Below are 14,292 nucleotides of genomic sequence, written 5' to 3'. Positions count from 1 at the left end.
GCGCAGTATGTGTTCACACTGAGCGAAAACTGCTGTGAACAAGTCGCTGCTGTGCGCGAGGCAAACGCCTCGTCGTGTGTTGTAGCTCTCTGATTGGCTGGCTCTGGTCTCTTGTGGTCTGGTGGTTCTCACATCCTCTCAGCTCATTTCCTGCTGAAGTAAGTTTACTTTCGCTTTGTGGAGACTTCGTGGCGCGGCGTCTTTTCTCCTTTTTAAGGTAACGTGAGCGACTTTTTTCACGGTTTTACAGTTAAACGAAGCTTTGCTGTTCCTGCTGGCGCTAACTGCTGTTCGCTTGTTGCAGTAAAAACAGCTGTGCAGTCACCACAGAAGTGTTTTAGCGTTTTTTACGCCGTAATGCGCAAAAAGAACGCCGCTTTTTACGCCGTAATGAAGTCCTCCAAGAACGCGTGTAAAAAACGCCGTTTTGCGCGTTTGTGCGCACCATAACGCGCGTGAAAAACGGCGTTTTTTACGCCGTAATGAAGTTGAAACGCGACTGAATGTGGCGTATTTCTGGCAGGAACGGCTTGCCATACGGTTCTGCGTGTTGTGTTTGGGCGTGTTAACGGTCGCGTCCAGAGGCCCAGGCAGCCGCGTCTCCGCTGTCCGACTGCAACTTTGCGAGCTGTTAACCGAGCAAACAACCGTAACGTCAACATTCAGCTCCGCGGCGCTCGACGTTTGCAGCTCGGTTAATCCACAGGACAGTAAAAGCTACGCAGCCTTGAACAAACCGAACGACAGTCATCCGGAGCACTTTGGCACCGAGATCGTGCAGCAACCGTTAACAAGGAGGTTTCATACCTCCAGAATTTTGTCCGCATTAATTTGTTTCTGCAGCAGAACGACGTCGGAACGAGCAGAGTTGTTTTATCTGCTGCTTCAATAACAGCAAATCTTTCAGTTCAGGCGAAGAGTCGTTCCTCTTCATACATGTTCTGATTTTCTGTTTGCCTTTCCCTCGTAGTTTCAGCTTAACCAGCGCAGTAACAACTTCATCTCGTCCTTTGCAGTTTTCACTTTCACTCTGCGTCTGAATGTAGCGTCACGTGACCGCAAACAACTTATTCATGCCTATAACTCAAGTCCTTTGCAGGAATCTTTGTAGGTAATTATCAGGAATTTTCCGACAAATCTAAAGTCAGTGTTTCTTTTTAGAGTTGATGTTCTCATAGCCGGTGAAAGGGTTGAGCCGTAACCCCAGCTGTGTGTGTGAAGTAATCAGATGTCTGTTGCATCAGGTCATTTTGTGCAGCAGAGATGGAGACACTCAGATCAAATCAAATCAAAGTGTCTCAGTCCTCCTGTGTGTCAGTAACTATGAATGGTCCTCTCTGCATCAAGTGTGTGTCTGGGCTGCTCTTCCCTGTACTGCAGCTTGAGGATGCCACCTAGTGGACTGATGGTAGAACTACAGCAGCTCTGCCTCGCACTGCTGTCTGACTTCATGCTGAAACAGAAAAATCAGCCTGTCACAGAAGGAGCAGCTGATGTTTTTACAGGAGAAATTATTTAAAGAATGATGTCAGTTGATGTGCAGATGAATAATTTGTGTTTCCTCTCCAGACCAACGTGTGTGTGAGCTGATGTGAGTTCAGCAGCATGAATCCATCTGAGGACAGAGACGCGGGAGTCCCTCCTAACACCACCATGTTAGGGGAACTTGAGAGCCAGACCAAAGCTCAGAGGTGAGATCTGTGGATCTGTAACTGTCTTTGACTCTTCTCCACATCAGAGCTCAGCACTCAAATCACTCCACCATCATTATTCACACTCAGAGCTGTGTGTGTGTTGTGTTAAAGACCAAAGAAGCAGCCGCAGCAGCACACAACAGACTGTCCTGGACCTGGACCTGAATCTGAACCAGAGCCCAGCTGTGTGTCCTTCCAGAGTAACATGTCCAATGAAAGATACATTAATTTTAAAGGACAACAACAACAACAACAACAACAACAACAACAACAACCCACTGCAGCAAAGAGGTAAGCTGCTAATAACATTAAAATATTGCTGATTCATAAATTAGTTGTAATTTATCCAGAGGAGTTTCTTAAAATGTTTGTTTACTTCAGCATTGTTCCTCTTCAGATACATTTATATTCTCACATCTGAAAGCTGCCCAGTATAACCACAGTGTTGTGGGTGCAGCGCAGATTATGTTACATATTTTATATGTTTCCATCAGGAGGAAACTGGAAATATCAGAAACCAGCAGTGTGTCCAGGAAGAGTGACAGATATCTGAAACGTCCTACATCCTTCAAAGATGGACGTCACTCTGTTGGTCAAAGGTGAGGATTTAAAACTGAAATGGAAAAAAAAAAAAAGCAGTGTAACGTGTTTGCTGCCCAGTACAACCCGTCAAGTACAGTATTGAAGAAGGATTCCAAGATGGTTGGACATGAGAACACAGCCTCCGTTTTTATTTACTACAAAAGAAAGCAAGAGAATACGACAGGTAGTTTCCAACATAAACACACAACAATAATCTAAACGCACCCTCCCTCCATCCATTCTACTCAGCACGTAGTATATGACCATAAGAGTCCACTCTGCGTTATGTCTCAGGTAACAGAGTGTTAGCCCAACCCAGTGGGACAGCCTTTACAGATAAGGGTCTGCACAACTGACACGAGTAGAAACTGCTGATCAGTCAGTGTGTGAATTCATGTGAAGCTTTTGCCTGTTACCTGCATCTCCTCATCAGTCCTTTCTGTTTTTCTAATTTCCTACTTCTGTCTCTGTGGTCTTTAAGTTGTGCTGATAACGGTTGTTTGACAGAAATTTTCACCTGTTCTCACACTTTAACACATTGTGTTAGCTTTTGCACTTCACACCACTTAACAATATCCCCAGTATGTCAGCAATTCTCCTTCACACTGAACACAGCCTGAGTCAATGCCTCTTCCCCTTCCTGAGTCGTCTGATAGTTCACCAGAACATCCTTAAAGTCAACCAAATGTCCTTTTTGATGACCTTCCCACTCTGGGGTTTTGGCTTCAGTGACTACTGAAGCCACAGTCCCTCTGGCCTCCCAGTACCTATCTGCTGCTTCAGGAGGTCAGAGACCCAAAGGCTCCCCCTCATTGCCTATGTTCACCTGAGAATTCTCAGGTTGGCACCACAACAAGCACTGACCACCTTCTGAGTACTACAATGCTCCATCCTCTCCTGGGATACAGGAGAAATTCTTGAGGTGGGAGGCGTCAGCCAGAAATCTTCCCTGCCACCTGATCCAACAGGTGGTCATCAGCTGCTTTTCTCTTCACCCAAGTGTCCAAGACAGGACCCTACCCAGGGACTCCGAGAAAGCTGGAGACTCCAAACTGCTGTATGGTGCATAGGCTTACACAACAGCCAGTTAGTTCCTCTAAGCAACTCACAGTCAGATTCAAGGCTTGTGAGTATCCACACACCTGCCCGGTGTCTCCAGGAGTTTGTTTCCAGACCCAGTACCATGTGTAGAAGTGTGCCCAGCTATATGTAGCTGATACCACTCTACCTCCTGCACTGCCTCTGTCCCTGCAAGAGAGGTGATGTCCCGCCTACCTAGAACCAGTCTATAATACCAGGGATCAGCATGTCTAGGTCCCTGCCTTTGTCTGTCCCATACAAGAACCTACCTTAAGTCACTTCACCTACTACAAGTTTATGTTGACTCACTATCAATTTTCCGCTGGGTGGATAGCATCCAATTAGCTACTGAAAGCTGCGTTGCTGTCCACAGTATTATAGAGCTCAATAAGGGCTAGTGGGATTAAACCAGACACGCTGGAGAAATGACACAGTAAACTGAAAGCTGCACAAATATGCAGACTGGTCTGTTGATTCACAGTGGAACCAGCAGTACAAATAACACTTAAATATCATCTGATTCAATGTTGTAATCAACACTTCAACTCAAAGGACCTTTACTTTGTGTTTGTCCCTGTGTGGACGAAAATAATGTGAGCTAATTCTTAATGATTCCCCCACAGCGCCGACCAGGAGAGCTCAGAGGTTCCCAGTGGTCAGTCTGTTTGGCAGCATCAAAAACACCTGGAGTCCATATTTATGGTCTGTACATGTACAACAAATACTTTTACATCTACTCTGTTCACAATAATCTCCATGCTGCACCTTTCAGACCAGTGGATTTGTCAGTTTGTCCAACAGATCTCACGTTTGGTTTGATGATTTTGGTTTGACTCTAATTTATATAATATTATGTTCCAGTTGCTCAAAGAGAACATTGGGACTTTTGTGGATGATGAACTGAAGAAGGTCCAGATGGGTCTGAGTTCAAATTACTCAGAATACTCAGAGAGTCAGAGGGAGGATGAGGAGTTGTTAGACGGCGAGGATGAAGAGCAGAGGAAGAGCTGCAGAGAGGCATTTCTGAAGATCACACAGCACTTCCTGAGGAGAATGAAGCAAGAGGAGCTAGCTGACCGTCTGCAGAGCAGTAAGAGGATTTCTCTAAAGGTTTAACTGCTGGATAAATGGGACATTTAATAATGTCTCATGAGATGGAAGATGTTTAAATGTGCATCTTTAGGAGGATTAAATTGTCATATTAACTTTATCAATCACTTATGAGTTTTCTGGTTTGTGTGTTCCTTCAGAAAGCCATTCTGCTGTTTGCCAGCAAAAACTTAAATTTAGCCTGCAGAAGAAGTTCCAGTGTTTCTTTGAGAGCGTCGCTAGAGCAGGAAACTCAGCGTTTCTGAATGAGATCTACACAGAGCTCCACATCACAGAGGGAGGAACCGGAGAGGTCAGTGATGATCATGAGGTCAGACAGATTGAAACAGCATCAAGGAAACCACACAGGGCAGAAACAACCATCAGACAAGAAGACATCTTTAACCCCCTTCATCGAAGCAATCGACCAATCAGAACAGTGGTTACAAAGGGAGTGGCTGGCATCGGGAAAACAGTCTTAATACATAAGTTCACTCTGGACTGGGCTGAAGGCAATGCCCACCAGGACATACAGTTCATATTCCCATTCACTTTCAGAGAGCTGAACACACTGAAAGAGAGAAAGTTCAGCTTGGTGGAACTTGTTCATCACTTCTTTACTGAAACCACAGAAGCAGGAATCTGCAGGTTTGAAGAGTTCAGGGTTTTGTTCATCTTTCATGGTCTGGATGAGTGTCGACTTCCTCTGGACTTCCACAACAATGAGATTCTGACTGATGTTACCGAGTCCACCTCAGTGGATGTGCTGCTGACAAACCTCATCAGGGGGAAACTGCTTCCCTCTGCTCGCCTCTGGATAACCTCACGTCCAGCAGCAGCCAATCACATCCCTCCTGAGTGTGTTGACATGGTGACAGAGGTCAGAGGGTTCACTGACCAACAGAAGGAGAAGTACTTCAAGAAGAGGTTCAGAGATTCAGAGCAGGCCAGAAGAATAATCTCCCACATAAAAGCATCACGAAGCCTCCACATCATGTGCCACATCCCGGTCTTCTGCAGGATCGCTGCGGCAGTTCTTGAGGATTTGTTGAAAACCGGAGATAGAGGAGAGCTGCCCAAGACCCTGACTGAGATGTACATTCATTTTCTGGTGGTCCAGTTGAAACTGAAGAATATCAGATATGATGGAGGAGCTGAGTCAGATCCGCACTGGAGTGCAAACAACAAGAAGATGATTGTGTCTCTGGGAAAACTGGCTTTTGAGCAGCTGCAGAAGGGCAAGCTGATCTTCTATGAGTCAGACCTGACAGCGTGTAGCATTGATGTCAGAGATGCTTCAGTGTATTCAGGAGTGTTCACACAGATCTTTAAAGAGGAGAGAGGACTGTACCAGGACACGGTGTTCTGCTTTGTCCATGTGAGTTTCCAAGAGTTTCTGGCTGCTCTTCATGTCCATCTGAAATTCTTCAACTGTGGCAACAATCTGCTCTCGGAACAACCACCACCCCACCATGAATCCGCAGAGGCACACTTCCTCCAGAGTGCTGTGGACAAGGCCTTACAGAGTCCAAATGGACACTTGGACTTGTTCCTCCGATTCCTCCTGGGCCTTTCACTGCAGACCAATGAGACTCTCCTACGAGGCCTGCTGATACAGACAGGCAGTGACTCAGAAACCAATCAGCGAATAGTTGAGTACATCAGGAAGAAGATTGAAGAGACTCCCTCTGCAGAGCAACGCATCAGTCTGTTCCACTGTCTGAATGAACTGAACGATTATTCTTTAGTGGAGGAGATCCAACATTACCTGAGTTCAGGAAGTCTCTTCAGATATTATCTCTCTCCTGCTCAGTGGTCAGCTCTGGTCTTCATCTTACTGTCATCAGAGAAAGATCTGGACGTGTTTGACCTGAAGAAATACTCTGCTTCAGAGGAGGCTCTCCTGAGGCTGCTACCGGTAGTCAAAGCCTCCAAGGAAGCTCTGTAAGTAGGATTTAGTTGACAAATTCTCTGCTACCTTTCAGTTTCAGTTTCACTAAATAACTTCTGTTGTCTGTCCAGACTGAGTGGCTGTAACCTCTCGAAGAGAAGTCTTGAAGCTCTTTCCTCAGTTCTCAGCTCCCAGTCCTGTACTCTGAGAGAGCTGGACCTGAGCAACAACAACCTGAAGGATTCAGGAGTCTGTCTGCTGTCTGCTGGAGTCCAGAGTCCACATTTTACTCTGGAAACTCTAAGGTCAGATTAAATCAGTTTGTCTTAAATTATTTATTTCTCTAAATTTTACGAAAGCTTCAAGACTCGTGGGTCTCTTCTGTCTTCCCCTCACATGTCACAGGACAGAAAGTATTTGAATTTTCCAATGAATTCTTCTTCTTATGCAGATTCACATGCTGTACAGCACGAAGTGAATTGTGGCTGTGCAAAATCTCATTTGATTACTGGATGTCTGTTTATTCTAGATCTGGAATGATTAATTGCCATGTCTTCAAGTTGTTTACAGTAAAACAGCAAGGATTTTAAGAGACTTCAAGACATATGCATATTTTGCATATATATGTATATCAGATTCAACATTTTAACACAGATGTTGTTTGTCTTCTTTTTCGTTATTTCCTCCTCAGACTGAGTGGCTGTAACCTCACAGAGACAAGCTGTGAAGCTCTGTCCTCAGTTCTCAGTTCTCAGTCCTCCAGTCTGAGACAGCTGGACCTGAGTAACAACTACCTGCAGGATTCAGGAGTGAAGCTGCTGTCAGATGGACTGAAGAGTTCACAGTGTAAACTGAAAACACTCAGGTCAGATCATAGCACAGTCTGTCTTGTCATTTTAATATTTCTCTAAATTGGAAGTTCCATCATTTTATTCACAGTTCCAACATGTACTATGAACTCGAGCTGAGATCAAGAACCTTGTTTATGTTTTAATATGATGTTCTTTAATTAGTGGACGTGTTTTACTATCTGATTCAGTCATACTCTCACATTTCCAACATGTTTAGAGTAAAACAGCAAAGATTTTAACATGTACTAGGACGAGATTATACATAGACTGAACCTTGAAAAGTGCTGACTCGACATTTTAACACAGATGTTATTTGTCTTGTTTTTCATTATTTCCTCCTCAGACTGAATATGTGTAACCTCACAGAGACAAGCTGTGAAGCTCTGTCCTCAGTTCTGAGTTCCCAGTCCTCCAGTCTGAGACAGCTGGACATGAGTAACAATGACCTGAAGGATTCAGGAGTGAAGCTGCTGTCGGCCGGACTGAAGAGTTCACACTGTGAACTGGAAACTCTCAGGTCAGGGTTCATTGAGCCATTCAGCTGATGACCATTTAAAATCAGATTTACATTGTTGACACAGCTGTGCCCTCAGATGATCTGACATGTCTGTTCTGTGTGTTTGCAGGCTGTCAGCATGTCTGATCACAAAAGACGGTTGTGCTTCTCTGGCCTCAGCTCTGAGCTCCAACCCCTCCCACCTGAAGGAGCTGGACCTGAGCTACAATTATCCAGGAGACTCTGGGGTGAAGCTGCTGTCTGCTGGACTGGAGAATTCACAGTGGAGACTGGACACTCTCAGGTATTAAGAGGCTGCAGCCACAGACAGTCAGTCTGAGAGAGGAGGAAGAGCTGGAAACACTTTCTGTGTTAAAGCTGGTGACAGATCTCTGAAAGTAAAAGCAGATTACATTCTATGAGGGATTCATAAGGATTTGGGCTATTTCCACGCTGAAAGAGGATATGCTGCTCTGACACCCCCCCCCCCCTTATTACAGGGTGGAGCCTGGTGAAGTCCAATGGTTGAGACCAGGTCTGAGGAAGTGTAAGTGTGTTTTTAATTTTGATTCATGAAAACAACGCAGCACACATTCAACTACCTTCAAACTGTGACATCACTCAATACCTTCTTTCTTGGAAAAACACCTGCTTCATCAGAATCAGAATCAGAATCAGAAAAAGCTTTATTGCCAAGAATGCTTTTACACATACGAGGAATTTTTTCTGGTGAAATTGGTGCATGACACATCTACTAAAATATGACACATCTACTAAAATAAGAGCATAAAAATAACAATTTAAATATATATACACAAGTCTGTTATTGTTAGAAACACAGTTCTGTTTTTCAGAAAGAAGTCCAAGTTGAGCGTTAATGTAACGCATAGAGTTGTATTTATATCACTCAATGTGACAGAATGAGTCCGAGGTGGAATGTGAAGAGTGTCAGGGGGGGTTCCGGGCCTTGTTGGTAAGGCTGACAGCAGACGGGAAAAAACTGTTCTTGTGGCGTGAGGTTTTGGTCCTGATGGACCGCAGCCTCTTGCCAGAGGGGAGTGGCTCAAAGAGTTTGTGTCCGGGGTGAGAGGGATCAGCCACAATCTTTTCTGCACGCCTCAGGGTCCTGGAGGCGTACAGGTCCTGAAGAGATGGTAGATTGCAGCCAATCACCTTCTCTGCAGACCGAATGACACGCTGCAGTCTGCCCTTGTCCTTGGCGGTGGCAGCAGCGTACCAGATGGTGATGGAGGAGGTGAGGATGGACTCGATGATGGCTGTGTAGAAGTGCACCATCATTGTCTTTGGCAGGCTGAATTTCTTCAGCTGCCGTAGGAAGTACATCCTTTGCTGTGCTTTCCTGATGAGGGAGCTGATGTTCGGCTCCCACTTGAGGTCCTGGGAGATGATAGTTCCCAGGAAGCGGAAAGACTCCACAGTGTCAATAGTGGAGTCACAGAGGGTGATGGGGGCTGGTGAGGCTGAGTTCTTCCTGTAGTCCACAACCATCTCCACTGTCTTTAGAGCATTTAGCTCCAGGTTGTTCTGATTGCACCAGGTCACCAGATGGTCAACCTCCCACCTGTAGGCGGACTCGTCGCCATCAGAGATGAGTCCAATGAGGGTGGTGTCGTCCGCAAACTTCAGGAGCTTGACAGACTGGTGACTGGAGGTGCAGCTGTTCGTGTACAGGGAGAAGAGCAGAGGAGAAAGAACACAGCCCTGGGGGGATCCGGTGCTGATGGTCTTAGCGTCGGAGAGGTGTTTCCCCAGCTTCACGCACTGTTTCCTGTCAGACAGGAAGTCTGTGATCCACCTGCAGGTGGAGTCAGGCACGCTCAGCTGGGAGAGCTTCTCCTGAAGCAGAGTTGGGACGATGGTGTTGAAGGCAGAACTGAAATCCACAAACAGGATCCTAGCGTAGGTTCCTGCGGAGTCCAGGTGCTGGAGGATGAAGTGGAGGGCCAAGTTGACTGCATCGTCTACAGACCTGTTGGCTCTGTAGGCAAACTGCAGGGGGTCCAGGAGAGGGTCAGTGATGTCTCTGATGTGTGAGAGCACAAGGCGCTCAAAGGACTTCATGACCACAGAGGTCAGGGCGACGGGTCTGAAGTCATTAAGTCCTGTGGTCCTTGGCTTCATGATAAAAGAATGCCAAAGTACAGCTCACACAATATAATATAATCTCGAGAATTCACCGCAATGGGAAAAATGTTTACAATGTGATTCTCATCAGATGTCTGTTCACATTGCACACAAAACAGCCCAGAAAGCTGTATTCACACCACCTGGCACTTAAACACTGTAATCACAGAGTCACTATCTGCTTTCCTGGGCTGCCACACACACACACACACACACACACACACACACACACACACACACACAGAAGATCTAACAATATATAAAAAAAAAAATTGCTTTCTTTCTTTCATAAAATGAAATACAGCAGCCAGCCCTGACCTCAGCTTGTGCAGAAAATTGTCATAAATTGTCTTTGGCAATTGATGATTGAACCATGAACAATTTCAAATCAAAATGAAGCTGCAGTCGGTAGCAGTCCTTTTCTAAAATAATTCAAAGAGCTGTTCATCTGATGACCACATCCAGGATCAGTTTACGCACTGGCAGGTTCAACAGTGTCTGTTGCTGTCAGCTCAGCTGTTGCAGTTGAACTACAGAGGAAAAAAGCTGCCACGTCTCAATCGACCAAGCAGACGGCTGGAGGCCTATGTTCAAACCTACTTGTGAAGCAAGGTTTAAAGTATCTGCAAAACACTTAATGTGCGAGGGCGGTCTGGCCTCTCTCACTGCTACATCCATATTTCATGCATTGTCTGTAACGGCACCAATACCATGATGGTAACCTTCCTTTCCCATTCATTGGTCACAACACGAGCACCGACTGTAATCGAACTCTGAGTAGCCCTTTATTTTTCTTTCTTCCCCTTTTATGATCTCCTTTCCTATAAATACACACATACACAACGAACGACGACTAACATGCTTATGTCTTATTGTCTCATGTCTTATTGTCTTGCCAAAAAAAAAAACAGTCAATAAAAGAAGAGATGTTCGATCAGTAACTGCAGCTGTATTGTGTCTCGTTCTCCCCGTCAGATTCCTGTGAACTCACTATCGACATGAACACAGTAAACGGAAACCTCAGACTGTCTGACAACAAAAGGAAGGTGACGTATGTGGAGAAGGATCAGTCATATCCTGATAATCCAGACAGATTTAACTACTGGAGGCAGCTGCTGTGTACAAATGGTCTGACTGGTCGCTGTTACTGGGAGGTCAAGTGGAGAGGAGGAGCTTTTATATCAGCGTCTTACAAAGGAATCGGAAGGCGAGGAAACACTGCTGACTGCATGTTTGGAGAGAATGATCAGTCCTGGAGTCTGATCTGTTCTGATGGTTCTTATGTTGTCTACCACAATAACAGAAGAACCCCCATCCCCCCCACCTCTCCCAATGGGGGAGCTGAAAGAGTGGGAGTGTATGTGGACTATCCTGCTGGCACTCTGTCCTTCTACAGAGTCTCCTCTGACACACTGATCCACCTCTACACCTTCAACACCACGTTCACTGAACCTCTTTATCCTGGCTTTGGGTTTGGGTTCTGGTCTAAGATTGGTTCCTCGGTGTCTCTGCAGGAGGGAGGCTGGGGGACCCCTCTCTCTGCCCCCATGTCTCCTGCCTCCCACTGATCTGTAACAGCTGAAATAGAACTGATCTTGTTCACAGGTCACGGTGGGATACATGGTGCACTATTTTTAGTTTGTTTATGGACTCAAGGATCTTCTTTCCACAACATGGAAATGAGTTTCTTTGTACAATGGAAGAGGCCAATCGATCAGGCCTGAAGAAAAGAACTGGAGGCGTCAACGTGGTGTGAACTCTTTCTCTCACTACAGACACAGACACACACTCACATACGTACTCAAGATTTCAGTATATAAGATAATGACCATACTCTGATAACTAGTACAAATCCTTTTAATACATGTTGTAATTAAGATGACCTTTTGTTTTTTTGTCTCTGTAGCTCCAGATAACACCAAGACTGATTTGTAAAGTGTATTTCTACCATGTGACCACACTACATCTACTGTTCATCTAGTTTGTCCTCTGTAATACCAGCATATGTGCAGTACTTAGTCACAATGATATTTTGTCATCATATATTTTAGCACTGTGAAAAGAATTGCATAATCTCATTTAAAAAAAAAAAAAAGAAATAAAATGAATACTTTGTAGCACTGTCTCGTAGCACCTATGTCCAGTTGGACCACAAAGTTGCATTAGGGCACTCTCTCTGTTGTTCTCTCCTGTCTAGAACTTTGCTTGTGATGTATGAAAATCTCATATGTATGTCGCTTTGGATAAAAGCTGTAATTTAGTGGTAATGACAGTAAGTATTCAGTACCTTTTGGTTAAGTCATGATGTGGAACAAACTAACACTGAACTTCCCTGGTGTGGGACCAATAAAGTTTTATCTTCTCACTAGCTGGGTTAGTTTCACATATCGTTTTATTTCACTCTGCGACTTCTGTGCGTTTTAAGTTTTATGAGGGAATTATTCTCCACTGACACGAGGGAGGCTAAAGAAGAGCTCTGATTGGCGCTAACAACCATTATCACACCCACGACGAACTGGTCTGAACTCAAAGCTCCAAAGTATCTTTGAATACCGTTAGAGTCCGTAGCCTGACAACCACACGTCACCTCAGGCAAAGATGCTGTAGAATAACACAGAAACCCACTTCAGGCCGTGTCAACGGTATGAAATGCTTCCACTTCCTGTCTTCGAAGCGGTCGCAGTCGTCCATTTTTAACACTGTCCATGTCAAAACAACACACCGCTAGAGTGAGAACAAACTGATGTTTGTGCTGGATTTTATCTGCTAGCTTGAAATGCTTGAAATGCTTGAAATGCTTGCTTCAGATCTCGACAAAGTTAATCTTCTCCTGATTTCTTGATCTGAAAAATGCCAGTTTAGAATGTGCATGTTCAGACATGTCCTGTGAAACACGGGTCCAGTGTTTCATTTGGTGACTGAGGCGAAAGAATCAGCATCTGTGCTTTATGTTCACTTCTCCCACTGAAATCAACAGACTCAGGACCTGCTGCAAGTCCACAGCGGTGGGTCAGCTGCGACACCCACATGACACAGATACAGGAAATGACTCTCTGGAGGGTGAGCTCAGAGCAGCCAAAGCTATCTTCACTTCCTGCTTGTGACTGGGCTGATTTTGAAATAATTGTTTTAACCCTCAAATTTCACCACAGATGTCCTAATACTAGTTATTAGTCCACCTGGAGAAGTCAGGGCTTTTGATGTGAGACTGATTAAGTGGATTCACTGAATTTGGTTATCAGTTTTCATCTGGTAGGAGAAATAAGTGTAAAACAACTAAATGATCATTTCCATATGATAGACAGTGATCACATGAGTGTTTGAGGTACATGCCAGAGCTCCTGAGCACCCACAGAGAAATCCTACTGCAAGACTCATCAAATCACAAGAATCCTAACTTTGTCCAATCCAGATAAGTTAAATAGACACAGGTAGAAACCTGCCATCGATGTGCACCTGTGGACAGTTTGGAAAAAAGGTGTTTTATCATCAGTTGCCTTAATTTGTCACTTCTTTAAGTAATAATGTTATTTTTATTTGTACTCCTTCATATTAACACACATACTGACACTCATACTGATATTGACTCTATCTCCAGTCCTCGTCTTACTGTCCACAGCTGTCATGAGATCATCAGGACTGATCAGCACACGGCGATCAATGTAGTGTTGTAGTGACTCAGTGTGACCACTGGAGGGCAGAACATGCTCTGATCATTCCAGAGTCCACATCAGTTAGTTCACAAAGAACAAAATCACTTGTGAAATCAGTTTTTATGACAGTGAAATGAATACTCTGTTCACACATAGTGTCACTATCAGACTGATGAGCAGTACTGTTAAAATAATGTTTGAGTGTCAGGATGAATGTCAGCGTTGTAGTTACTGACAGTGACCACTGGGGGGCACATTAACAGCTCAGTTCCATGCAGATGAACATGAAGCCTGAATGTGTTGAAGACGTCACTGCTGGTATCAGTGTGAATAACTGCAGTCATTCATGCAGTTCTGTCATTTAAAAGAACCAACAACAACATGTCATCTGTTAACAAGATGACGTCACACAGTTTATCATTTCACCATCAGATGGCGCCAAACATGTTATTGAAGGAGCAGTTCAACAAGTACTAATACACACTGCAAAAATACTCAACAACTACAGTAAAATTTATCAGCGGTTATTATTTTATCCTACATGTTATATTACACACTACAGCATGAAGTATCAGAGGAAACCTTTCTTAAAGCCTGAGGTGGAGGTTTGTTTTCTTCAGCTGTCAAACTGATTTAAATAACTTTTCACATGTTGTTTAGTGTTTTCTGTACTTTAATGAAATGTTACAGCAGCCTCTGTGCAGCTGAACATGGAGTAAACAAAAAAAAACAAGGTAATTATTTTATTCTATGGGTCTGAAATTGTTCATTTTCTCAAGTTTCCTGGAAAGAACAATATAACTTGATCCAA

At 44.4% G+C, this 14,292-nt stretch overlaps 1 protein-coding gene across 2 annotated transcripts; it reads left to right on the top strand.

The window, feature by feature from the left end:
* The first annotated feature begins 2,242 nt into the window (after positions 1-2,242).
* LOC143329701 (NLR family CARD domain-containing protein 3-like) lies at positions 2,243-12,180 on the top strand. 2 transcript variants are annotated; one of them, XR_013077890.1, is made up of 11 exons: positions 2,243-2,293; positions 3,980-4,058; positions 4,218-4,446; positions 4,607-6,389; positions 6,468-6,641; positions 7,028-7,201; positions 7,531-7,704; positions 7,814-7,987; positions 8,184-8,230; positions 10,804-11,673; positions 11,841-12,180. XR_013077890.1 is itself a non-coding variant. In XM_076745717.1 (10 exons), exons 2-10 carry the CDS (start codon positions 4,056-4,058, stop codon positions 11,394-11,396), a joined length of 3,351 nt encoding a protein of 1,116 aa, XP_076601832.1. In that variant the 5' UTR covers positions 2,243-2,293; positions 3,980-4,055; the 3' UTR covers positions 11,397-12,180. The 2 variants fall into 2 exon arrangements, 1 of the variants encoding a protein (XP_076601832.1); XM_076745717.1 differs by having other exon boundaries at positions 10,804-12,180.
* Positions 12,181-14,292: the final 2,112 nt, after the last annotated feature.

This window comes from Chaetodon auriga, chromosome 2 (assembly GCF_051107435.1).
Source record: "Chaetodon auriga isolate fChaAug3 chromosome 2, fChaAug3.hap1, whole genome shotgun sequence".
NCBI classification, from domain to species: Eukaryota; Metazoa; Chordata; class Actinopteri; order Chaetodontiformes; family Chaetodontidae; genus Chaetodon; species Chaetodon auriga.
Note: the sequence above shows the minus strand (reverse complement) of the source record. Positions and strands in the feature narration are given on the sequence as shown.

Excerpts from the sequence above, each read along its gene's own strand:
- LOC143329701 (XM_076745717.1), top strand. Across the intron at positions 6,390-6,467 it reads AAAGCCTCCAAGGAAGCTCT|ACTGAGTGGCTGTAACCTCT; the intron begins GTAAGTAGGATT and ends TTGTCTGTCCAG. Across the intron at positions 8,231-10,803 it reads GAGACCAGGTCTGAGGAAGT|ATTCCTGTGAACTCACTATC; the intron begins GTAAGTGTGTTT and ends TCTCCCCGTCAG.